The 26,840-nt window shown below is 49.1% G+C and overlaps 2 protein-coding genes across 6 annotated transcripts in view; one reads left to right on the top strand and one right to left on the bottom strand.

Moving 5' to 3' along the window:
* EVC (EvC ciliary complex subunit 1) overlaps positions 1-2,034 on the top strand; it is a 104,946-nt gene extending 102,912 nt beyond the window's left edge. For 2 of the 4 annotated variants that reach the window (XM_019963082.2, XM_019963080.2), the window contains exon 21: positions 142-2,034. In XM_019963082.2, the coding sequence (XP_019818641.2) occupies positions 142-226 (85 nt within the window). In that variant the 3' untranslated portion in view covers positions 227-2,034. The remainder of the gene's footprint in view (positions 1-141) is intronic. The other 2 variants (XM_019963083.2, XM_019963081.2) reach the window with 1 other exon arrangement.
* A 3,148-nt stretch (positions 2,035-5,182) lies between these two features.
* CRMP1 (collapsin response mediator protein 1) overlaps positions 5,183-26,840 on the bottom strand; it is a 66,240-nt gene continuing 44,582 nt past the window's right edge. For both annotated transcript variants that reach the window (XM_070791786.1, XM_019963079.2), the window contains exons 7-14: positions 25,746-25,814; positions 23,845-23,965; positions 19,648-19,804; positions 15,529-15,670; positions 14,509-14,679; positions 9,582-9,761; positions 8,380-8,545; positions 5,183-6,228 (exon numbers count right to left, since the gene is read on the bottom strand). In XM_070791786.1, the coding sequence (XP_070647887.1) occupies positions 6,137-6,228; positions 8,380-8,545; positions 9,582-9,761; positions 14,509-14,679; positions 15,529-15,670; positions 19,648-19,804; positions 23,845-23,965; positions 25,746-25,814 (1,098 nt within the window). In that variant the 3' untranslated portion in view covers positions 5,183-6,136. The remainder of the gene's footprint in view (positions 6,229-8,379; positions 8,546-9,581; positions 9,762-14,508; positions 14,680-15,528; positions 15,671-19,647; positions 19,805-23,844; positions 23,966-25,745; positions 25,815-26,840) is intronic.

The raw sequence follows: 26,840 nt of genomic DNA, 5'->3' as shown, positions 1-26,840 counted from the left end.
TCTTAACAGCCCATGTCAACATGCCAGCTGTTTCAACTGCCCATCACTGCCTTTTCACATGATCAGGTTGGATGCATGGCTGCATCACGACAGACCTGGAATCATTGTTCTGACCAACTGCATTTCTTCCCTATTTTTAAGCAGCAAAAGGCTGAGCCAGCAAGAAAGTGAAGTTGGTGATGGCGAGAATTCCAAGAAGATGCTAAAGAGAAGAAGCCATCTGTAGCTTAAGGCTGCTCAGGACAGGCCCTGAAGACCCGGGCATTCTCTGAAGCCCACTTGCCCCTCCCCCAGGAGGATTTGCCACCCCAGGGGTAGGGGGGACAATGGGGTCTTCCCTCTGCCCACCGGCTTGTGCAGGGCTGGAGAATGGATGGCAGAGTCCCAGCAAATGCCTAAAAGAGTAAGGCGGACCCTACTGCCTGTGAAAATGACAAGCTCCCGGTGTTGGGAACACATCTTTTCAAGTTTTTGCGTCTCCTCGGCTTTGAGACACGGCTTGGTTCCTTAGGGAGCCCTTCCTTCATGACTCTCTCTAACCTCCCATTCCGCCAAGTGCTGATGCCCTCCAGGCCCGCCCTCGCCAGGCTGGGTGGCCTCAGTCCCGCCTCGGGGCCCTCTGCTCCCTAGCCGCCTTGTGGAGTTCTGCCGCTGGTGAAGCAGGTGTTGCTAGTGTTTTCTGGGTCCAAGGGCTTTTCTCCTGCATCTTCATCACCCCCACTCTCTCTGTCCCATGCACCATGACCACTGGCCAACCTGGATTCTCATCAGGACCCAGTCCCTTCTTTGGCTCAGCCGGCAGCTCTGGCCTGGTCTCCATAAGAGGATCTGAGTCTCAGGTCTCATGACATAGACCATGGAACCCCTAGCCTGTGGGCCTGTCCTCACCCACCCCAGGGACTCAAGGACCCATAGAGGCGTAATGACAGCTGCAGCAGTGTCTTCTGTTGGAGACATTTAAAGCACTGGGTAGGGGGCCCTGCCCTGGAGTAGGAAATGGCAACCCACTCCATGTTCTTGCCTGGAAAAAATCCCATGGACAGAGGAGCCTGGCAGGCTACAGTCCATGGGGTCGCAAAGAGTTGGATACGACTAAGTGAATGAAGATGCATGCAGGGAGGCCTTGCCCACCCTGAAGACTTCCTCTGGGAACCGTGAGGCCTTCTGCTAGACAGCTGCTCTCCCCTAAGGAGAAATGGTTCTCCCAGAGGATGCTGGGAATATCCAGAAGCTTCCAGACCAACCACTGCCAGGAGAGGCCATTCCCATCTGGAAAGAAAATTGCTCTTTTAATTGAAATCAGGGATTCTCCATCTTGGCACTGGGGACATTTGAGGTGAGAAAATTCTTTGGGGATGGGGGCTATCTTGTGTATTATGGCATGTTTAGCATCATCAAAGAACCCACCTGCCAATGCAGAAGTCCTAAGAGATGCGGGTTCAATCCCTGGGTCAGGAAGATCCCCTGGAGAAGGGCATGGCAACCCACGCCTGGAGAATCCCATGGTCAGAGGAGGATGGCAGGCCATGGTCCACAGAGTCACAAAAGAGTGGAACATGACTGAAGAGACTTAACACACGTGTGGCCTCTGCCCACAATATGCTAGGAACACTCCCAACTGTGTCAACAAAATGTGTCTCCAAACACCACCAGATGTTTCCTGGGGAGCTGGGGGGCGGGCATCATCCTCTGACCTAAGGCAGAGGGTGCCAGCCCATGTGTGTGTGGGATGAGAGTGTAGTATTTCCATGAATTCCCAGTACACAGTGGGCTTCAGGTTCTAGGAGCTCCTGTCTCAGGGATTTTCTGGACCAACCATCTGTGGTCTGAATCTATATTTCTTAAAACCCAGGTTAGTCTCTCTTAGTCAGGAAAGAGTGGCTTAACAGAAGAGGGAATCCATGCTAGTTGCATCATTTGTTAAGGATATCTGCCATTAGAGCATCCTCAAATCCTGACTGGGCATCCAGTAGAGTTCCAAAATTAACCAGCAGCTCCCTCTTGTGGCTAAATAAAACATCACCTTATTCTGCAGTCTTGTAACAAGCGATGGCTTCCTTCCTGCGGTCTTCTGAGAACCTGGTTTACATAGAAATTGCTTTTGGCACATGGGTCTTGTGCCCAGAGGTAGTCTGGAGGCAAATGCCTCCTATGTTGGGAATGATTTGGTGACTAGGGTTTGGTAACTGCAGACGCCCTGGCAGCACCAGAACCCTCAGAAGGTCACGAGCAGCAAACCAACCTCCACCGATCTTGCATGGGTGATGATTTTGCTTAAATGTAGCTTCCTTAGCCCAAGGGAATATGTCACATGTCACAGACTGCTGGACGGCTTGGCACAGTGTGGGGCACATTACTCTCCATGAAGGCTTTTGGGCTGTGTCTGTTTTCATCACATCCCAAATTGACTCTGGGAGTCTTTCATAATGGAATTGCCTCTGTGATCAAAATGGAACATGGGCCTCTGGAAGCCACAGGACCCTTGGCGATGGTGGGTGCAGGTGGGACACCCAGGTGTGGAGGAGGGCTTTCAGGCCTGACACTGAGCTGCATGAACACAGCACACCCCGGGCCAGGGGAGAGAGGAGCGGCCAGAAGCCCCCAGGGGACACATCTCAGCCACCCTCCCTCCGTTTGGGTTGTGTCCCCAGTCCTTACAGAATGTGAGTGGTTACAGAGATGGAAAGAGGTGAAATGGAAGGGGTTCATGAGTGATAATATAATGACAAGTTTGGCGGATTTTGTGCAAATTTAGCCTCTCTGAGCTGAGTTGCTGGGATGAAGCCAAGGGATATACAAGGTCAAGACTCCTAGGATTCCTCCAGCCAGCCTGGGGTCGGTCTTGTTCTCATCACCTTAGGGCTGATCTTGCTGCTGTTACAGAAGCCTCCTAACTGCTCCTGCTCTTCCCTCTGCCCTGGACCACCCTTTTCTAATCTGTCCACACTTCCTAAAACACAGATCTGACTGCTGCTCTTCAGTGGCGATCCCTTGCTCTTAGGAGAAAAAAAAAACAGTCTTTGACATAGACCACGGGTCTGGTGAGGTCTGGTGTTAGCCACCCCTCCAGCCCAGCTGATGCCCTTGCCTCACCCAGCATCCAGTCTGTCTCCTCTCTTGGCCTCATGTAGGCCTCACCCCCCGCCTACCACATGGCCTTGCCACATGACATTCTGCCGGGAACACTTCCACCTCCCATCCCCTTTGCCTCATTAGCTCCTAGCCATGCTGACATCTCAACAGGGCTCACTCACAACTTCCAAGAGCTTCCCCTGCCCTCCTTGACAATATCAGACCCTCCTCTTTCGCTCTTAAGAACTGTCTCTGCTTTTTGTTGCTGGGATGCGAGAGGGGATGGTAGATAACACTCTATTTCTCATCCAAGTTTGGAACCAGCTGCGATAGAGGCAAAGCAGCTACACACATCTGCATATCAGCTTTGTAATTGGTGAAGCCAAACTGGGGACTCGATGTCCACAAAGACCTGTTCCTACATTGCCCTGAACTAAACCTGCCCGCTCCTTCCTTCCATAGACACAGACATGGCCCCAGTCACAAGCCTCTACCACGGGGTCACCCCCACAACAGTAAGAAGACTGGCAAGGGGACCCAGATCTAGCCGGGATTAGGGATGGGGTAGGGAGATGGGGGGGGGGTGTGTCTGGAACTTGTGTATTTGGGAGTTTCATAAAAAAGCCAATAAAATTACAGAAGATAGTAAGAGTGAATATATATTCAGAATGAGATCAGAACAAATTATGTTTTTAAAACTTGATGAATTCCACAAAATCACAAATACAAAAAAAAAAATAGTAATTTTTTAGGTCAATGAATTGCCTAACCACTCCTATAATTCTTTGTTCTAATGTTGCTCCACTTACTGCTGCATCTGCCAGCTGAGAGATGTCCATGGACCAGTCTCTGGCTCTGCAACACTCGCCTCTCCTCCTTGCTGGGCACACTTCCTGTCTGGGTGCACTTCTGGTGCCAGGTGCTATGGGGCACGTTTATGTTGGGTCCCCCAGCCTGAGCTCCATGTCACAGTGCAAGGGAGTTGGCACAGGAGTGGCCATTTGTGCCGGGATGGCTGGTAACACCTCCACAGCACATATGCCCATCCCCACTGAACACAACTCAACCTGCCCTAACCCAGATCCCAGATGAGTCCACAGCCTCCCAGGGTCACCTGGTGAACATCACTAACTGTGGTTAAATTCACATCTGAGGGGTCTGTTTCCTGAAGCCAGTCATCTCCATGGATGGAGGAAGGGAGCCAGTTAGCACGCTCAGTTCGGAGAAGAAATCAGGTAGTTTCACCCTCCACTGGGGGAGAATGAGTGAGGAAGAGGCCAAGAGAGCCCCCATGTTTCCCCCCCAGAGAGTGGGCACCTCTCCTTCTATGGGGACACGAGGAGTGGGAGATAATGTCTCTGCTCCTTGCAAAATGCCTCCTTTACAGCAATTGGCATGGTGTGTAGTTTGGGTAATAATATCTGACCTTCCCCCTCGAATATATACCCACTGCATTGTCCCCACTAGCCCGATGCCTAGCACAAAGCAGGCAGTCCTTAGATACTTGGTGGAAGTAAAAAGGGAGGGAGGGAGGGAGGGAGGAGGGAACTTTCAATCTAGTAGAAGCCTTTGTTCAGGAATCTTCTTGCTCTCTTGCTTCATGAGTTGAAGTCATTGGAGGAGAACTTGAAGCCAATGGCCCTTACTATACATACCGCAATCCATACACTATAGGTCGGCTCTGGTGTCCTGGTGCCAGGGGCTATGGGACACGTTTGTGTTGGGTCCCCTGGCCTGAGCTCCATGTGACAATGCAGGGGGGTTGGCACAGGAGTGGCCATTTGTGCTGGGACGGGTACCATAGCCCCGGGCACCAGAGCCAACCTGCAGTGTATGGATCGCAGACTCACAGGCTTCATGTTGGTTTAGCTTGAAACTGGCTACAGTGAGAGTGTCTGCACCAGAGAAGCCGACCCTTTGCCAGCCATCCTCCTCCTCTTCCCATCCTCGGTCTCAGGATCTAACACTCCCCACAGGCTCCCTCTGCTCCCTCCTCTGTGTCCCCCACCACCTAACGAGTCCTTGTTAAAGTAAGCACCACTGGTTACCATGAGGGGAAGCTCCAAGCACGTGCACCCAACCAGCCGCCACTTAAATGCCAACACCCCAGTCCGGGAATGGGCCATTGATTTTATTTTTTCACAAGCTTTGAATTCAGAAATAAGAGTCACAATAAGTCAGTCGTTAAGTAAAAATGGGGGTGATTACAAAGGAAAACTATGTACAAAACTTTAAAAATCTGACTGCTCATCATCCGCCTTGGAGGGACCAGGACACGGGCACCGGGAGCAGCCGTGGCCCCACCGTCCTCAGCCCTGAATGCGGGCGGGAGACCCCTTTCTGAGGGTGAACCTGCTCGGCCTGCAGTCCGGAGCTGGCTGGAAGGACACACATGGACCGGAAAGACATGGCGAGCTACCGGCACCACGGAGACCAGGGTTCCTGACACAGGACGCGGGTGACGCTTCTCGGTAAGCAGCTGGGGGTGGGGGGCTCTCTTGCCTGGGAGTTCCACCCAGGATCTCACTGGGGGTGTCGGGGGTGGGCCGATGAGAACACACTTTCCTTGCGAGAGATCTGGAGTTGCCCCCCGCGGGGGCTTGAGGTCTGGGCTTCGTGTCTGTCTACCTGGGTCTTCGGGCCGTCTTCCATCAGACGCACGCACGGACTCGCATACATAACTTAGTAACATGCATCAACTATCCTAGAACAGCTAGAGGGGTGCAAGGGAACCACTCGGAGAACCATGGAGCCCGTGGCGTCAGGAGTGGGAGGGAACAGTACAAGACAAGGTTAGAACCTGTGTTCACTAAGGAGGGGCCTGTGGAGACGCCATGCTCTGAGGTGGACTCAGATGAACACACGACTGAGGGCAGGGGATTTCCAAGCAAACACACCACACTAGTACCACTTCTTCCTAAACCAAATAAAGGGAAAGAACATCATTCCATCTCCCTCCCCCCTCCATCAGTACCAAACACAACTGTGGGCTTCCAAACACTGACAGGTAAGGGATGGACGTCCTTCCCAGAATCCTTCACTCTGGCTCATCCATGCAGCGCCTTCACCCGAGGCTGGTGATGTTGGAGCGGCCGCCAGGGGGCGCCACGATGCGGTGGCCAGTGCGCCGGGGGTTGTTGTCGTCTATCTGGGCGCCTGGGAAGAGACACGGCCAGTCACTCGGAGATCTGTGGACACCAGCTCTGCCGGCTGCTCCTGCCCTCTCGTGTCAGGTCCCCACGTCAAGCCCTTGGGACATGGAGCCCTTGTCTTGACCAGCCCTCCGTCCACCCGACCCTGCAGTCGGGTTACCACTAGGCTTACCACTAGGAAGGCTCCCTGACCTCCATGGGGTCCAATGCTCTCTCTTCTGTGCCCCCCGAGGCCCCGGGGCCACCTCCTGCAGCACTGACCACCCCATTCTCTTTTCTTGTCCGGCCTCATGGTCTTGCAACAGGGGAAAGGGAAAGTTGCTCAACTGTGTCTGACTCTTTCTGACCCCATGGACTATACAGTCCATGGAATTCTCCAGGCCAGAATACTGGAGTGGGTAGCCTATCCCTGCTCCAGTGGATCTTCCCGACCCAGGAATCGAATCAGACGTCTCCTGCCTTGCAGGCAGATTCTTTACCAACTGAGCTAGCAGGGAAGCCTAAAACGGGGACAAACAATTATTGATTGGTTGCCTACCATGTGCAGGCACAGACTTGGTGCTTTAGCATATGTTGTTGAGTTCAGGGCACAGAGTAGTCCTGTGAAAAGGGTGTTGTTTTACCCCGAATTTACAGATGAGGAATTTGAGGCTCAGGTCAATTGTAGGAGCACCACTGGAGGGCAGAAAAGCCCGAATTCTAGCCCCAAGTGGTCTGTCCCCAAAGTCCAATGTCACAAAGGTGTTTTATGTTATGTGTGGGGGCACATGTATGTGCATGTGTGGGCATGCATGTGTGCCTGTGTGTGAACACTCAGAGCTGGATTTACCCACCCCGTTTGCAACGGGCAGATCTGTATGGAGGTAGGGACAGCCTTTTTTGTTATAAATCTGCAAAGCTAACCATCCGTTCCAATCTCATACATTCTCTTGTGGTTAAAGATTTAAAATTCCAGAACTAAGCTCAGTGCTGGCACTCAATGAATATGTATTAAGTAAATATTGAAAGCTGGATAATGCTGGGGAGGAGGAGTATTGTGGGGAGGGTCAGTCAGAAGATTTTCCTTTAGAACAAATGGGCTCAGGGAAAGCAAGAAGGTCTGGATTGAGGGACCCCTTAATTCATGTCCCTCGTTGCATGATCCCTGAATTATTGTGGTAGGTGGTCACCCCCACAATTTAAACTGGTATTTAAACTGGTATCTTCTCTCTGTCCCTCCATTCTCCCTTTTGCCAACCACAGAGCCTTTCTATTTAAATGCCCTTCACTCCTGCCGGACCACCAATCAGTCCATGACAAAACTCAGCTCTGTTTTTGTACAGCCCATGAACTAAGAGTAGTTTTTGCATTTTTTAATGGCCTTAGATTTTGCCTTTTTGCTCACAAGACTTAAAATATTTACTATCTGGCCTTTTAAGAAAAAGTCTGCCAACCTCTGGACTGGACTGAGGCTGCCCAGCCATGTCTTATTCATCACCATCTTCCTAGTACCTGGCACAGCAAGCAACCCACATTCAATTGAAATTCCAAGGTCCCAACACATGCACGCCTGCCCTCGTGTGGTGAGCTGATGAAATTGCAGACACGCATCCCAAAAGCCTTCAGAGAGGCTGAGGGACCAGGGAACTTCTGATTTTGTCCACACACATTCACTTGAGCATCAAGCCCTGGCATTTTGACACTGAATGTCTTGGGGCCTTAATTTCCTCCTTAAAGAAGTATGAATAATATGACTCTACACACAGGGCTGTTGTGAGGCTGAAACAGTCTTGAGTTACTAGAGCGTGTGACAAACCACCATGGATGGGACTAGCTAAAGATCTGACCCAGAAGATATACCCAGCAAAGGCAGCTACTGTGACTTCCCCTCCATACTCAGCTTCATGGGTAAGAATGTAAAATGGACCCAAGTGCATTAAGGACGAGCACATGGACAATTTACACAGATTCTTCATAAACCAGGGTCATGTATCTCTATGCTGCCCCCATGGACCCCCTCTGCTTTCTGCACAACCCCCGGAGGAAGGGAGGCGGGGATTCCCCCACTCCCATCTTTGGTTCCTCGGGTGTCTGAGGCTGTGGGTCCATTTCTCAGGAGTTCATGGCGCTGGGAGCCACTGCAGGGTGGGGAGCCTTGGCTGCTGTAGTTTCTCACCTGATAAGCTGAAGTTGGACTGGTGGAGGTTTCTGATGGGTGGAGGCTGGTGTTTGGAAGGCGAGGATTTGACAGAAGGAGCGGGAGTTGCATATTTGGGTGTGGCTGGCACCTCGTACACAGGCCCGTCATACATGCCCCTGGGAACCCCTTGCAACCCAGAAACCTGAGAGGGGTGAGAAGAGCAATTGATTGACAAGATGCACATATGCATTCCCACATGCAGGCGAGTGACCTGTGGTCTCCCTGGGGATATGCACAAGTACGCACACACATGCTTGTACACACGCCACACACAGGCACACATTCACATGCACCAGCATACCTAAATGCACGCGCACACACACACGTGTGCATGTATGCATATGCATGCACACACCACACACCCCCACTCCACACACACATAATTCACACATATGTGTATATATGCACACACAAGCCTGGATACACACTAACAAACATGCATAATACACACGCCACATGCATACACACAATTTTACACATGTACATGCATGCCTGCATACATATACTAACAAACACATATAATGCACACATCACACATGCCTACATACAACCTAACACATTCATATAAAGACAGGCATGCACAGACTCACATGCATACACACACACACAGAGCTTCCTGCAGGAGAACTCCAAAGCCATTTCCAAGAGGAAAACACTTTCCCTGATGCCCCTACAAGGACCCCTAAACTGAGGACCAGGGGCATCTTCACCACGGATTAGGGGATGTTGGGTAGTTTGTTTGGAAGGTGATCCCAGACAGGAGGAGAGAGGATGAGAGGGTCACCTCTAAGGGCAGCTGGCTCAAAACAACTGCCAGCACAAACCTCTGCTGGGACCCAGAAATGAATGGGGCAAGGCCCCCAGCCCTCTGCATGGGTTGAGGATTGCCCCAGGAGACAGAGCCCTGAGCAGAGAAACTGAAACCTGCAGGGGCTCAGGTGGGAGGCTGGGAGCCCGCCAGAGGGCTCAGAGCCAGCCAGGGGTCTGTGGGCGTCTGCCCAAGTCCCGGGAGACAGCGTGTGGCCAGGGACACAAGCAGGTCCCCAGTGTGAGTCAGTGACAACGGCCCAGCCTCACACCCACTTCCCTCCTCCCCTGCACAGGGGGACCCCAGTCCTCAGCTCCCTCCTCCTACACAGGAGGAAGGGGAGGCTCGGGCAGAGTCCCCGGGCTGTCACCTTGTTCCGGATCCTTATACGCTGGTAGAGGTACTCGGGGAAGGGCTTCCTGGGGATGAAGCGGCCCATGCCCTTGTTGACGTTGATGTTGCCATCCTCGAAGACGATCTTGCCCTGGCTGATGACCACCAGCGGGGAGCCGTGGCACTCCATGCCTTCGAAGATGTTGTACTCCACGGCCTGTGGGGCGAGAACCACTGGGTTTAATCAACTCCCCAGGCTTTTCTCTGCATGAGCCCTGTTCATCCTGATGGTGATTCTGCTACACAGGCTATCACAGGCATTTTCCTGTGTTTATTCTTTCTGGGAAACACCTTAGTGCCATGAAATATTCCTTTGTACGCTCTTTCATTTGTATAATTAGCCCCTCACTGTTAAACTTTGATGTTGCTGGTGGTTTTATATAATCTAACTATTACCCTCTGGGGATCTTGAATGTGAATGGGGTCCCTGGAGTTAGGAAATGCAGCCACTTTGGCTAACATGGACATTTTGGGATCTCATTTTTAAAAACATTCTTTAAGATGGTTTCCTAAAATTAACTTACTGGGTCACAGGGATATGAGCTTTTGAAAGGCATTCATTGCAGACTGCCAAATAATTTTCTGAAGGCATCAGATGAATTGACACGACATTGGCAACAGGGGACTATTTAGTGATTTCATGTCTATGAAGTCCCCTCCAGCACTGGGGAAGGTCTTTTTAATTTTTTCTGTCTTTTTAAAAAATAATTTGAAAGACAAATCATTTCCTTAAAACATAATGCGTTCCTTTCATAACTCCTAAAGTGAATATAACTAACACCAGTCACACTCTCTGATTATTCAAAAAGTAGGTCATGTAGACAGTGAAAATCCCAATTGTACAAAAGATACATCATTTTAAAAAGCAGGTCTGTCTTCACTCTCAGACTGAGAAGCCTGACTCACACTGGCATTCCTCCACCAGGGAATTCTTCTGAGGCTCAGGATAAATTGCCCACAATGTCACATTCTGTATTTCACAACCACATAGAGTTTTGGCTTTTTTGGCTTTGCTTTTTACTGTTAGTTTTTTATTTTTGGCCATATAACATGACCTGGGGGATCTTGGTTCCTCAACCACGGATCAAACCTACAGCCTCAGCAGTGAAAGCGCAGAGTCCTAACCACTGGACCACACAGAGTTTTAGAAGCTAATATAATTGCTGCATTACTTAAAGGTGCTATATGAACAAAGTAAAATTCAATACAAACGACTATTATTCACGAGCTGTCGTCGCTTCCATCCTGGGCCCCCAGATATTTTCTGTATGTGAACAACTATCTCATGTTCCAGGTGCTCCGTACACAGTTTCCACTTTTGTTCTTCTTCCTACCTCCGAGAATGTTCCTGTCAGCACATCTCGTGGGCTAAAAGTGTCTTGACATTCCTTAAAATGCTGAACTGGATTCCACCCCAGGGACATAATCAGTTCAGTTCAGTCACTCAGTTGTGTCTGACTCTTCGCGACCCCAGGGACTGCAGCAGGCCAGGGACATAATATCATTTACTTATTCAGTTTCCAGGGACAAACATGAGGGTCATTTTCCTGCTTTTGCTAAAAAGCATGACAAATACACATGGGTGTCCACACAGGCATATGTGAACATCTTCCTAGACATGGTGTTTGGGCCAAAGCGTAAATGGATTTTAACTTAGATTTGCCCTCTGAAAAGGCAGCACTGTTTTATATTCCCAGTGAAACCCCATCAGTCGGTTGGCCTCCTTGTCAGACCTCATCTCTGTCGTCGTAAATCCCTGCATCTCAGTCACTGGTGCGGGTGAAAACATTTTACTACGATGATTTGTATTTGGTTAATTACACATAAGGTCAGGTCTGGTTTTGAATGAACAGAAACGCTTTGTGTATTTCTTCTCGTGTCACTGAGCTTTATGCTCCTTGTTCTATTAGGCTTTCAGTATTTTCCTTAATGGTTTCTAACGACATAGTCAATGTTAAAAAAATTTCTTGTCTGTGAGAGCTTGAATAGAATTTGTATCCTACTGTTGTGTGAAAATTGTATAAATCTTAATTATGTTGAAATAGTTTATAGTGCTTTTCAGGTCTACAATATCCTTCTACTTCTCTGTATATTCATTCTATTCATTTTTGAGAGTTTGATATTAAAAATCCAACTACAAATCTTAATTTATCTACTTAAAAAAATAATTGTAATATATAGTGTAATTATATGTAACCTTTCTTCTGTATTTTCCAAGTCTCTTGTTACCATACTTTCATAATTTAAAATAAAAATTATAAAAATTAAAATACATTAAAAATTTTTCTCCCTTTGTTTGTATTACCAATACTTCTCCTGTTCATCTTCTGCCTTTAGATGTCATATAAAGTAATAAGTATTATTACCTGCTGCAATATAAAGGTTTTTTTTTTTTCTTGATTTTATTTGTATGTAGTCAGTGGCCAAACAGACCACTCTTCTTCATAGCTTCTAAGTTCTGTATCTCGCTTAGGTCTTCCCACCTTCAAAATGATCATTTTTAAAAATGGGTATCATTCTAGTCCTTTCATAACTTCATTTTATTTCAGTCTTTGACCCATTTCCATTTGTTTTACAGTCAAGAGTACAGTAGAGGTCTAGCCCTATGAGCTAAGTATTCAAACACAATTGATTGAATAACTGTCTTTGTCTAATTTCAACTGTCTACTTTGTTGGAAATCAAATTCTTGTATGTGGTCAGTCTATTGCGTGGCTTTCTTTTCTCTTTCTCTAATACCAAACTGTGTGGATCACAATAAACTGTGGAAAATTCTGAAAGAGATGGGGATACCAGACTACCTGACCTGCCTCTTGAGAAACCTGTATGCAGGTCAGGAAGCAACAGTTAGAACTGGACATGGAACAACAGACTGGTTCCAAATAGGAAAAGGAGTACATCAAGGCTGTATATTGTCACCCTGCTTATTTAACTTATATGCAGAGTTCATCATGAGAAACGCTGGGCTGGATGAAGCACAAGCTGGAATATGACTGCCGGGAAAAATATCAATAACCTCAGATATGCAGATGACACCACCCTTATGGCACAAAGTGAAGAAGAACTAAACAGCCTCCTGATGAAAGTGAAAGAGGAGAGTGAAAAAGTTGGCTTAAAGTTCAACATTCTGAAAACTAAGATCATGGCATCTGGTCCCATCACTTCATGGGAAATAGATGGGGAAACAGTAGAAACAGTGTCAGACTTTATTTTGGGGGGCTCCAAAATCACTGCAGATGGTGACTGCAGCCATGAAATTAAAAGACGCTTACTCCTTGGAAGGAAAGTTATGACCAACCTGGACAGCATATTAAAAAGCAGAGACATTACTTTGTCAACAAATGTCCATCTAGTCAAGGCTCTGGTTTTTCCAGTGGTCATGTATGGATGTGAGAGTTGGATTATAAAGAGGACTGAGCACAGAAAAATTGATGCTTTTGAACTGTGGTATTGGAAAAGACTCTTGAGAGTCCCTTGGACTGCAAGGAGATCCAACCAGTCCATCCTAAAGGAGATCAGTCCTGAGTGTTCATTGGTAGGACTGATGTTAAAGCTGAAACTCCAGTACTTTGGCCACCTGATGCGAAGAGCTGACTCATTTGAAAAGACTCCCATGTTGGGAAAGATTGAGGGCAGGAGGAGAAGGGGACGACAGAGGATGAGATGGCTGGATGGCATCACCAACTCAATGGACATGAATTTGGGTAAACTCTGGGAGTTGGTAATAGATGGACAGGGAGGCCTGGCATGCTGCAGTTCATGGAGTCGCAAAGAGTCGGACACGACTAAGCGACTGAACTGAACTGAATACCAAACTATCTTGATGATTGTAGCTTTATAATATGAGTTAATAATGGGGCTGATTAGCACTGGTTCTTTCATTTTTTTCAGAAATGTTTTGGCTATTCTCACATCTTCCATCCAGGAACTCTGATTTTCTAGTTAAAAAAAACAACTCCATTACATTTTATGTGAAGATGACTTCAGCTTTATAGATTAAATTAGAAAGAACTGATATTTTTATTCTATTGAATTTTTTTTAGCATAGAAGAAATTGCATTTTTGGAACTCTTCATTTTTGAGTATTATTAAAACAGGAATTTGATTCCCATTCTGTTTTTCCAAGTGCTCTATAATTATCTCACAGTGAAGGTATCGATTCTTTATATTGATTTGGAATCAGCCTTATTGTTTGTGATGGTTTTTAGGTGTGGACTCAGGGCTTCAGGGAAATAATCAAATTGATTTTCTACAAACAGATGTTAATACTACGCCTTGGACTCCTCGTGGCCACTGCCTTCCAGGACCCAGGCAGATGATTTGTTTTCAGTTTTAACATTTGCTCATCTACTGTGTCCTGAGTCACCCTGAAGTGATCCTGCTAGGCAATAATTTATAATTTTTTTGAAGCCTAAATGTGGATTGCAAATGTCAAAAAAGTGGTGCAAGAAGCAAATCACTAACTCCAGTCAAAACTAGCCAACTGTGCACTCACTCAGCTCTGTATGATCTGTTGTCTCTTAGTGGAAGGACAGTTAAATGCCACAGTGGCATTCCTCACTTGGGGAATTCTATGAGGCTCAGGTTATATCACCCACATAGAATTAAGAGCAGAGTCAGCTGAGAATGCTGCCAGGAACTCCGGAGACCGAGGGAGAAAGAAATGAGGGGGAGAGAGAGGAGAGAGAGAGAGAGATGCTAGAACAGTTCAGCTGAGCCTGCTTCAAACCCCTCTCCCAATCTCTCCAACCAGAGGAGAAATCAGAATGATGGAGTCACACCAGATATCAGATCACACTTTAGTTAGAGAATTCATAAATCATTTTTAACCAGAGGCTCCTAAAACGACTGCAGAGCAAGACCCGTTCACCCAAGGCAGGAGCGTCACTGATAAACCAGGACTTACCGACTTGTGACTCTTGGCTGTTATGGTCTTCACCTTGTCTGGGTCCCAGATGACCACGTCGGCATCCGAGCCCACGGCAATCCGCCCTTTTCTGGGGTACAGGTTAAAGATCTTGGCTGCGTTGGTGCTGGTAACAGCGACAAACTGGTTCTCATCCATCTTGCCAGTAGCCTGAAGCAGAGATCCGCTGATGAGAAGAGCAGCTCACAGTAGGCTCAGAAGGGGCAGACAGGACAGACCTAAAGCAGCCAATGGGAGTCCTTGCAAGGACTTCAGAATTTTCTTCTCCTCTGCCCGCTGAAACCAGGCCACCTTGAAAGAGTGCCAGGGGCCTGGCTTCATCAGAGCAGAGGAGATGTAATTAACCACTCCAAGGTGTGTTAATATTTTCCCGAGGGCCATCCTGATATCTGGTCAGTTTCACTGGGCCCAAGTTTAATTGAGAATAAAAATCTACTCTTTCAAGTGAGTGATCGAGGTGTGACCCAGGGATTCCTTATGGAACAGGAAGTCTCTGTACCCTGCTCTCAACCCTAACCTCGAACACACACATGGTTTACAGTTATCTTTACATGGACTAAAATGTGGATCAAAACAAAATATCTTCATCCTTAAAAACTAAACGACAGCCGCTGTCTCATCTACACGTGCAGAGGATGCTACAGGGCTCACATTGATTTCTTTTTTAATGAAAAAAAATTTTTTAAGTTAAAAAGAAAATTTTTTGGCCACATCTCAAGGCATGTGGGATCTTAGTTTCCCGACCAGGGGTTGAACCCGTGCCCTCTGCATTGGAAGCTTGGAGTCCCAAGCACTGGACCACCAGGGAAGTTTCCTCAAGCTCTCCTAAGGGTCCACCTGTTTTCCATGTGCCATCCTGGTACATTCTGCTTCTCCCTCGAAGCAAGAAAGGAAATTTAGGAACCAGGGGCCTAACACACTGCTTCGATGGGCCAGGAGGGCCAGGAGGGTGTTTCTAGAATTTCTACAACATTCCAGGGGGAGATGCCGCCGCCTTACCACCGCCTTGTCCCAGACCACGGTCATGCGCTCCTCTATCCCGTTGACACCCTCAGGGATCAGGGTGAAGTTGTCCTTGCCCACCGCCTTCTGCGCGGTGCTGTAGGGACAGTGGCTGCTGCCCGTGACTTGCAGGTCTCCACTGGCAAAGGCAAAACAGGGTGGGCTTCAGACCTGAGCTCACGCTGAGGATCAGGCTTTGACTTAAACACCCAAGAAGGCTGTGAAACGCAAACCCTAGTGAGATTCGGGGCACATTATGGGCTTTACTTTGTCGACAAAGGTCCATATAGTCAAAGCTATGGTTTTTCCAGTAGTCATGTACAGATGTGAGCAACCATAAAGAAGGCTGAGTGCCAAAGAATTGGTGCTTTCAAACTGTGGTGCTGGAGAAGACTCGTGAGAGTTCCCTGGATTGCAAGCAGATCAAACGAGTCGACCCTAAAGGAAATCAACCCTGAATATTCATTGGAAGGACTGATGATGAAGCTGAAACTCCAATACTTTGGCACCTGATGCGAAGAACTGACTCATTGGAAAAGACCCTGATGCTGGGAAAGATTGAAGGCAGGAGGAGAAGGGGGTGACAGAGGATGAGGCGTTGGATGAGGATGGACAGAGGATGAGGCATAGGATGGCAGCACTGACTCAATGGACATGAGTTTGCACAAACTCTGGGAGATAGTGAAGGACAGGGAAGTCCATGGTGTCCCAAAGAGTCAGACAGAACTGAGCGACTGAACAACAACAATAGGCTTTTCTGAGTGACACCACAAGGTCCATTGGCCTTTGGTGTCTGGTTGAAGACTGGGAAGAGACCTGGGCATCAGGAGTAGGTTCTGCGTGAGTGCAGACTCTGGGTAAGGCTCCCCAGGTCAGCCTTTTCCTCCTGCCCTAAAACAGGTCCTGGGGCGCTGGTCTGTTCTTTTCCTTTTAAAAAAATTTTTGGAGTATAGTTGATTTACAACGTTGAGTTTCTGTAGTATAGCAAAGTGAGTCAGTTATACGTATACATATATCCAGCCTTTTTTAGGTTCTTTTCCCATATAGGTCGTTACAGAGTACGGAGTAGAGTTCCCTGAGCGATGCAGTAGGTCCTTATCATTACCTATTTTATATATACTAGTGTCTGTATGTCAACCCCAATCTCTCAATTCACCCCCTCTTTTCACCTTGGTAGCCATAAGTTTGTTTCCTATGTTGTGAAAGCATCTATTCTACATCTGTTCCTGCTTTCGGTGTCATATGATGTTCGCTTTTCTCTGTCTTACTTCACTCAGTATGATCATCTCTAGGACCATCAGTGTTGCTGCAGAAGGCATCATTTCCCTCTTGGTGGGCGTGTTTTCACCCCTCGGAGAGAGAGTCCACGGTGCCCCCACGATGCAGCATCCGTGCAGAAGCCTGCTGAGCAGAAGCTACTAAAGCTGAGCAGGGTGGCTCTACTTCCACTCTGCATCTCACTAGACCTCTGAACAACCCTTTGACTTTACAGATCCAAGAGGTCGGCTTTTAAATCCCAGACCTGCCACCTCCTGGTCAGGTAAGTCACTCCTCTTTTTCACATGCATAAAATGGAGAAAAGAATAGAACCTTCCATCCAGGGTCACTCTGAGGAGCCCATGAGCTACCTGCCTGGCGCTCAGCTCCAGACAAACGGTGTCAAAGATGCCAACTCCCTTGCTTCTCTCTCCTTCCTTCACCAACCTCTTCTCTCTGAGTGCTCAAGGAATTTTAGGTTATGTGAATTTTATCTCAAGGTTTAAAAAAAGAAAAAAAAATGAGTGCAGCCAATGAATGAATGAATATATAAATAAGTGAGTCAAACACCTAGCCTCCAGGACGTGCCTGTGAGTCTCATGGAGTCAGGGATGTTTGTGCTGGAAGGAAGGTCATGCCCCTGGCCTTGTATTCCTGCCATGTCACATGGGACCTGACACAGGTCATCCTTCTGTAAGGCTGGTGTTTCTGTGCTGTGCCCAAGGGACAAAACGCTATTTGTTGATTTGTTGATTGCAACAAAGTGACACAAGCTCACTGGGTTTGCTCTTTCGTCCCTCAGGCGTTGGAGAGAAAATACTTTTGGACTATGTGATGAGCCCCAAAGTGGCATCTAAATCAATGGAATAAGTGGAGCGTTATTTTGTGATTTTCAATGAGGGCAGAGGCCAGCCTCTAGTTCAGAGCCCCAGGCATGTGAGCAATCATCTAGACATACAAAAATACTTTCAGATGTGATATTCACTCATTTATTCAACAAAGGTGTGTGGTCCTGTGTCTAGCATAGTCTTAGGCAATGGGGATGCACCTACAAGCAGAAAGAGACAAATGTCTCTGTGCATTTGTTGACATTCCCGTGCGGGGTGAAGAAGTTAGGAACGTATCTATCAGGAGAATGAGTATTACGATGTGTGGGGTAGCACTGGGGTTGCCATTTTTCAGAAGATGATTCAAACTCTTCTTTAAGAAGAAATCTTCCAGCAAAGAGCAAATCAGAAGATGAGCAAGAAAAGAGTGCTAGGCAGGGGTAGAGTGAATGCAAAGGCCCTGTGGCACCATCCTGCCTGGGGTATATTTAGCTTGAGACCAGAGGGCTGGACCAGGGGAACCGAGGGGAGAGGAGGGCCTGGGAGGGCTAGGCAGTGTTAGTAAGGAATGAAAGTCAGATCCGGTTCAGCCCTGTGGGACATCGTGGGAACTTGCATTTCACTTTGAGAGGAAAGAACCCTGGAGGTCTCCTGGCCAAGGGATGGCTTGGTCTGATTAAAGTTTTAAAATTTCTCAGCATCTGGTGAGAACAGACTGTGATGCGATGAGGGTGTGGAAGGAGCCACACAGAAATAAACAAGGTCAGTTGGGAGGTGAGAGATGTGGTCCTTGAGCCAGGATGGCTGCAGCCAAGGAGGAGGAAGTGGCCAGATTCCAGGACCTTTGGTCCATGTCCGGCCTCCTCCTGAGATGGGCAAAATTTGGGGGGCAGCAGCTCCCTGGAGGAAGATCAAGGGTTTGTTTTGGACTTGGAACTGCCCACCAGACTTCAGGCTGCAGAGACTCTGAGTGAGCGATTGGATATGTAAGTCATGGGCCGCTGCGTCAATGCTGGGTACACAGCCTCACCCTCTTAAGGTTCCTGCTGATTAGAAGCTCCTTCTTATCCTCACCCATCAGGCAAACTCTTATGCATCCTCTAGCTCCAGGCCTGATGTCACTTCCTCTAGAAAGCCTTCCAAGCTTGCATCTCCACTTCCAGAACGGCTTGCACCCCTCACCACTTAGCCTTCTCCTGTGACCTCACGTATTCTTGCCGTGCACTGGCGGACAGCAGAGAAGGGACTGAAGCACCTGTGCGCCTACCGGGTGCAGGAAGCAGACTAGAATGCACTGGCTGCTGTGAACACTGAATTCCAGGCTTTCTGCCTACACTACCTCACAGCCAGCTCTGCAGTAGGTACTGCGTTCTCCCCACTCGGCCGAGGAGCCAACTGACGCAGAGATATTACAGGTTAGCTGACATGGCCAGGGTGACACAGTCCATCAGGATTGGGATCCTGGTCTCACACTCCTAATTCTGTGTGTTTCCTATTTCACTACAGTGCCAGGCACACAGAAGGTGCTTAAATATTGCTGAATGAATGGCAGGTGACCTATAAACTTGAACAGTTACTGATTAAAAGGCCTGAAAGTGTTAAGATGCTCAGATGTGTCCGACTCTTCGTGACCCCATGGACTGTAGCCTGCCAGGTTCCTCTGTCCATGGGATTCTCCAGGCAAGAGTACTGGAGTGGGTTGCCCTTCCCTTCTTCAGGGGACCTTCCTGACCCAGGAATTGAGCTGGGTCTCCTGCACTGCAGGCAGATTCTTTACCATCTGAGACACCAGAGAAGCCCAAAGGCCCAAAGGCGTGCTGTAAACCACTTGGAGCTTTGTTCTGAGGTCTCCCGGAGCGCCCCGCCCAAGATCCTCTCCCAAGTGAGTCTGAGGCAGTTGCAATCTCCAGCCCTTCAACCTGCCCAAAGGCCCGGCCCACCTGCCCAGCCCCGAGACCCCGCCCACAACCCCAGCCCCGTGACCCTGCCCACAAGCCCAGCCCCAACACCCCAGCCACCCCAGGGTTCTCACCAGGCCAGTAGGGAGGTCAAGTAGTCAGGCGTGGTGGGGTCCGGGCTCAGGGGAGGGGAAGTCACAAAGGCCGCCGCCTTGGCCCAGTTCTTGCTCCAGTAGTGGGTGCCGTCCGTCCCCAGACTGGCAGCAATGGGCTCACCAAAAACGAGCGGGCCTTGGGAGGCAAACAGACACATATGGTTGACAGTGGATGGTCTCTCGTGGGAGATTCTGATGCAGGAAAATAGAATCTCAAAGGCCAGACAATGAGATGGGGGATAAATCACACCCGTCCTCTCCATCAGGCTTCACCACATACACCCCAGAGGCCCTGCCCCCGGCCACCAGGCACTCAGCACCCAGTGTCCCACTCAGTGACCCTGTGGACCATCAACACTTTCAGCGCTTGGATCTGATCATTATCTGTTTATGATGGTCAGTCGAGGCACAGACACCTGATGTGCTGTCCTTGCATAGGTTCTGCCAGGAGCAGATATTCAAGTGAAAAATCAAGTTCAAGCATTTTATCTGGAGGTGATTCCAGGAAACAACTTGGCGGGCATGGAGGACGGGACATAGGCTGAGAGAGACACTGAGGACAGGTGAGTGAGCACCTAGTCATGGCTGTGGGCGCCCACAGCTCAGTGCCCTGGGGGCTCCAGGAGCCCCAGGGCCACCCCACCCTGCGGAGCAAGGGGACCAGGGTATGCAGCCGCCAAGTCACTGCTAGGGGCTCATTGCTGAGCACTCACTTTCCAGGGAGGGGCCAGAGGTGTTTCTGCCAGAACAAAAACCCACAGGCAAAGTCTCAGGCTTAGTGAGAATTCCTGCAGCTGAGGAAGTGCCAAGGGGACTTGGTCCCACGGCTCTGTGGCATCTGCCCGGGGCCACACTGCTGGCAAGTGGGAGGGAGGCTTTTGTCTCCAGCAGCCTGGCTCTGGGATGGTGCCACCCAACGGTGGTGGTGGGACTGTTCTGTGCCGAGCTGTCCGGGGCAGGAGCCACCAGCCACACGTGGCCCTAGAGCACAAGAAAGAGGGCTAATGCCACTGTTGTTTAGATGCTCAGCGGTGTCTGCCGGGAGCCAGCGTGAGGAGCTCCGCCCGTGGCAAGGGTCATGAGGAAGGAGGTTCGGCATACGCAAAGGTGGGATCAAGCCTCAGGAGTCCCCCTGGAAATTCTCGAGTATCTATCCCCAAAACCAGACTCTGCCTACTTTCTGCTTTGTGCTCTCACCTACACCTCTGACTTTATGGGGGGCTGTCCCCCACTACCTCTCTCTGAAAAAAGAGTCAACTTACAGCTCCAGTTAATAAAGTTCCTGGGTGTGATAGTGTTTCAACCTACAAACTCCTTTGGAAGTCCTCTAGCCTGCCTGAATAGGTTTTTCTGGCCACATGTGATTGCTCAGAGCCTCCCAACTGTGAGAGGCATGAGATGTTCTAAACTGTCTAAATACAGATTCCTTTGAGCAGTTAAAAGATTGATTAGAAATTGTATTGGTGAAGGGTTTTTCACTTGTTGGGCCAATGTTTGCTACGTCTCCATATCCCTTACCTACTGTGTCCCTGGCAGTGTATTGATTGATATAATTGGTATAAGTAGTAGCTTTAATGTTTGTAACCTTGGACCCTTGAGTTAATTCTTTTTCTTGTTATAGCCCACCACACCTTTGCCCTATAGGAATGCAACTTTATCTAATGCTTTTGGAGGGTGGCGCCTGACTAATCACCTTTAGAGAAAAATAAGTTTTCTGAACAAAGGGTCTTAAAATGTTAACAGGCCTCCAGGCCAGAAGATGATGCAAATCACCTAAACTTTTGCATATGGTAAGTTTGCAGGAAGAAAGCCTGGCTTACTGTATGACTCTACCCCTTCCCCCATTATCCTCTACGCATAACTTAAGGTATAAAAACTACTTTGGAAAATAAAGTGAGGGCCTTGTTCACCGACTTGGTCTCCCCATGTCGTTCTTTCTCTCACCTTCTGGCTGAATTATTCAGCCTCTTTTCTCCACTAAATTTTCTCACTGAGCTATCCTTATTCTATTACTCTTTATATCCTTAATTAACATTTAATTAAGCAATTGTTTCCTGATCCTCGCCAACGCTGTCCCCGCTTCGAATTCCCTGGATCCACCAGGGCTGGACCCTGGTAGGTGTCTAACACTTTTGAGACCTCCATGGGATTTTCCTGGCAACATGACTGGAAGCAGGATGCCATTCCCTTCTCCAGGGGATCTTCCTGACCGAGGGATCGAACCCGTGTCTCTGAGTCTCCAGTGTTTGCAGGCAAATTCTTTACCACTGAGCCACCAGGGAAGCAACTAAAGAGCCAACTTAAAAATTGTATTTAAATTTGCTTCATTTAAACTGAAATAGCCACCCACGGCTGGTGGTCACCTTATTTCTCGGCAGCTCCAGGGCCTGCAGGCATAGTTATGCCAGCATGCTTACTGCTGCTTCTAAGCTTCTGTTACCGCTCTGAGCCACAGTTTCCTCATCTTTAACCCAAAGTTGGTCCTCCGCAAGCTACGCTGGCCTAGAGCACTATCAACACCTCCACTCATTAGCTTGCCCTTAAAATACTAAAACCAGGTATTTGGGGTTCAAAACTGCTCTGTTCCCGGACTTCCCTGGTGGCCTAGTGGTTAAGAATCAGCCTTCCAATGCAAGGGATGCAGGTTCAATCCCTGGTTGGGGAACTAAGATCCCACCTGCAGAAGGACAGCTGAGCTGCAACTAGCAAGCTCACACACAACAGGAGATCTTGTACGATGCAGCTGGGACCTCACAAAGCCAAACAAATAATTTAAAAAAAAAAAGCTGCTGTTCCATATGAAAACCACCAGCCGCATCGTGGCTTTCAGGCATTTGGAGTTGGGGTTGGTCTGAAATGAGACGTGCTGAAAGGGTGATACACACGCTAGACTTTGAAGATTGTACAGAAAAAATAACGCCAAATATCCTGTTAGTGCTTTTATCTTGACTACATGTGGAGTGAATATTTTGGACACATTAGGTGAAATATCGGGTTGACCAACAAGTTCGTTTCGATTTTTCTGTCAAATCTTATGGAAAAAAAACTCTAACTTTTTTGGTCAACCCAGTAACATATATCATTAAAGAATTTTAAGACCAGAGCCACTTGCACTTTCCATGAAGGGTTCCTGTAAGAAGGGGGAGCCCTGTGGGTACAGAGGGTGGTGGATGCTGTCAGGGCTGTGCTGCTCCTGCTGATTTTCACCTGGCCACACCGTGTGACCCAGAGCTTCCGATCAACCTCATATGACTCCCAGAGCGTGGATGGGGTGGACCTTGTCTGAGTGGCGAACCTCCTTGGTGAATGTCCACAAGGATCAAAGAGTCTAGCCACTGTCTCCGTGTGACATGAGCTCCTGTCATTCTCTCTCATCTCTGTCCATCTGTCATTCTCTCTCTGTCCATCTCTCTCACCCTGATTTTGGGAAGGAAGACTCATCTGGGCGCCCTTCCTCACTCTTGACCTGCTAGTTGTTGGGGGCTGTGGGCCTCAATCATAAGGCCTGGGCAATGCCCTTCGATGCCTCCTTTGAGCCTCCTGGGGAAGGGCCATTGAGCAGGTCAGAGGGTAAGTAGTGTGTCCAAGTCTTAGAGCTGGAGGCGGACTTCCTGCCTCACTCCCCTGATGTCCAGCATGGGGCTGTCCCCCAGACCCTCTGGCCGGTGGAACAACATCTTCCTCCTTCCCAACCTGCAGCTGAGGCTCTCTGTGGGTCCCACAGTGGAGCCTGGGTGCATGCACCCACTGAGAGGCCCTGGATGGGGGAACCAGGATGAAGGGCCCAGAGAGAAGCAGAAAGAAGGCGGGGAGGACCCAGAAGCTGATGCAGCCCCAGCTCCATCACTGCCTTGATGTGAAACCCTGGGGAGAACTTGGAACTCTTCACAGACCTTTAAAATACATGGTCTCACGTGACCCACAGGAGGGATAATCACCTTAGCTACAAATGGAGAAAATGAGGCTCAGAACACCACTTACCTGGGGCCTGTGGCACACCAGGAATCAAACCTAAAACCAACCACCCATCTGGCATCTGCCCACTGTCCAGCTCCCTTTTCAACCTGGCTGGCAGAGGGTCTCTGTCCTGGGCAAGAGCTCCACCAGTGAACCTGAACCTGCTGGACACGCCCCTTCCTCACACCCAGCGGAGATCCCGGGTGCTGGGCTGCGTACCTTTCTTCCTGGCCAGGGTGATGATGTCCGCCGCGCTCTTACTCATCACCTTGGTGATGTACACAGGGCAGTTGATCCGGCCCGCGATGGTGATGGCCCGGAACACAGCCTCGGCCTCCAGCTGCGGACACAGCGAACACACAGGTCATGAGGGGAGGGGTGGGGGCACCACCTACTCTGAGCACCCAGGGCTCTTCCTGATCAGCCTTCCTCGATTTTCCTTAATGAAGTGTGGTCAGAGGGAAATCTATCGCATCAAGGGAGGAAGACACTGTTGATTTTTAAAAAGGAAAAAAAAAGGCAATGTATTCGGCTAGACAGTTGGAAGGCAGAACTGTGTTATTTGCATGATTGGCAGTGCTCTGGATGCTCTGTCAGAAGATCACCTAAGCAGAACAGGCCATCAAAAGGTCCCCACGCTGCTCACACACTTGGTGGTGGTGGTTCAGTTACTCAGTCATGTTTGATTCTCTGCGCCCCCATGCAGCACACCAGGCTTCCCGGTCCTTCACCATCTCCTGGAGCTTGCTCAAACTCATGTCCATTGAGTCATGATGCCATCCAATCATCTCTTCCTCTGTCGCCCTCTTCTCCTCCTGCCTTCAACCTTTCCCAGCATCAGGATCTTTTCCAATGGTTTGGGTCTTCTCATCAGGTGGCCAAAATATTGAAGCTTCAGCATCAGTCCTTCCAATGAATATTCAGGGTTGATTTCCTTTAGGACTGACTGGTTTGATCTCCTTGCTGGCCAAGAGTCTTCTCCAGCACCACGGTTCAAAAGCATCGATTCTTCAGTGTTCAGCCTTCTCTCTGGTCCAACTCACATGCCTGGAGGTGGTTATTTATAAAATTCCTGACATCAGGGAACACAGGGGTTCCCATACATTCCTTCCTTCATTTGTTCAACAACCATTTGAAACCACGTGCTATGAGGTTTGGTCTCTGTACACCCTAGACCAGTACTTCTTGAATAAAAGAACCAGTGATGTTTTTATTGTCTTATTTTTAATTTCCAATCTGTCGGAGGCCCACACATGGATGGCTGTGCTGCTCTTGGCTGGCAGGAAGCCCAAGCCACAGCCACGTGCCGGGAAAGCAGCCACACCCAGAAGAGTCCCCACGCTGCTCACATGCCTAGAGTTGGTGGCAACGTAACATGCTATAAAGGTTTATAAACACTGTCTCTGGTGTGTTCCTGGTCTCACCAGGGACTGGGAATCCAGCTCATGGGCATGGACCTCACGTCTGGAGCACTGGGCCAGTTCAGGGATCCTTGGGATAAGGAGTCTGTGTATTCATGTGTTGTGTCCCATGTTCCAAACAGGCCAGCCCAAAGCAGAGATCAGGGAAGACTGCTAGTGATCTGATGAGACATCAGAAAATGCTGGGTGCCCGTCCTGTCCGATGTTCAATCTGCTTGCCTTCCTTCTGTCCCTGCTAAACACACACACACACACACACACACACACACACACACACACACACACAAGGTGCGCCCTATCACTCACTCCTGGGGGAATCTGTCAAGTCTTACAGTATAGCGGACAGGAGGCCTATGCAGAGGCAGTGATTTGGAACTCGCTGTGTCTGGGACATGGGGCTCCACATTCCTGTTGTCAAATACCCCGAGTCCTCGGTCGGGATTCTGAAGTGTCCTTGGGGACTTGGTGGGAAGCTCCTGGGCCCTCGGAGAGGCAGAGCCTTTCCTAACTCTTCTGATGGATCTGCAGCCCCCAGAGCTCCCGAGACCCAGGGCAGACCCTGGAGAAGACCACACATGCCGAGATAATCATATGGGGAATGTGACGGGGGCGGGAGCTCTAGCCAGCTGTTCCAGCTGGAATAGCATTGGCGTAAGCTCTCAGCTATGTCAGAGTCACACCCAGCGGAGGCTCCATTACCTCTTCAGGTCTGCTCAGAGCATGGCCCTCAGGACCCGTGATGCCCATCTCTAAGATCCGCTTCTGTTCCTACAAGACAAGAACGAATGAGTCAGTGATGGCAGAATGCCAGAGCCAGGAAAGGCCAGTCCTCCAACCCATTAGACGGATGGGACAGCTGAGCCCAGGAGGAGGACTGGACTGTGTGGAGTCTAATGGCTGGAGACATCCACAGCTTCTTTGCCCCCTTCACTCCCAGTGCCCACCTTCCCCCTTTGCGATGTCCCCATCCACAGGGGCTCTATTCAACCCCACAGGACCAGTGAGAGGAAGCAAGGTTGTAAGAAATGAGTCTCAAAGACCACCCTCCACTCTTCCAACTTTTAAGTCTCTGCTGGCCAACAAGAGAAGGAAGCAGGTGGTGTGTGGGCGTGACATGGATGTGGAAACCACAGAATCCTCAACTGGGCATCCACTTCCAAAACTGAGCGTGCGTGTGACTTTGGGCACACTGGTCACACTCTCGTGAGACTCAGTCTTCTCTTCTTTCCTTTTGTTAAAAATTGAAGTAGAGATGATCTACAAGGTTGTGTTAGCTTTAGGCGAGGAGTAAAGGGATTTATTGGAAAAATTAATCCTGAAGCTGAAACTCCAATACTTTAGCCATCTGATGGGAATAAATGACTCCTTAGAAAAGACCCTGATGCTGGGAAAGATTGAAGGTAGGAGGAGAAGGGGATGACAGAGGATGAGATGACTGGATGGCATCACCGACTTGATGGACCTAAATTTGAGCAAGCTCCGGGAGTTGGCGATGGACAGGGAGGCCTGGCATGCTGCAGTCCATGCGGTCGCAAACCTTCAGACACAACAGTGTGACTGACTGAACTGAAAGTAATTTTCAGTTCAGTTCAGTTGCTCAGTCATGTCTGACTCTTAGTGACCCCATGAACCGCAGCATGCCAGGCCTCCCTGTCCATCACCAACTCCCGGAGTCCACCCAAACCCATGTCCATTGAGTCAGTGATGCCATCCAACCATGTCATCCTCTGTCATCCCGTTCTCCTCCTGCTCCCAATCTTTCCCAGCATCAGGGTCTTTTCAAATGAGTCAGCT

Source organism: Bos indicus, chromosome 6 (genome assembly GCF_029378745.1).
Source record: "Bos indicus isolate NIAB-ARS_2022 breed Sahiwal x Tharparkar chromosome 6, NIAB-ARS_B.indTharparkar_mat_pri_1.0, whole genome shotgun sequence".
Taxonomy (NCBI): domain Eukaryota; kingdom Metazoa; phylum Chordata; class Mammalia; order Artiodactyla; family Bovidae; genus Bos; species Bos indicus.
Note: the sequence above shows the minus strand (reverse complement) of the source record. Positions and strands in the feature narration are given on the sequence as shown.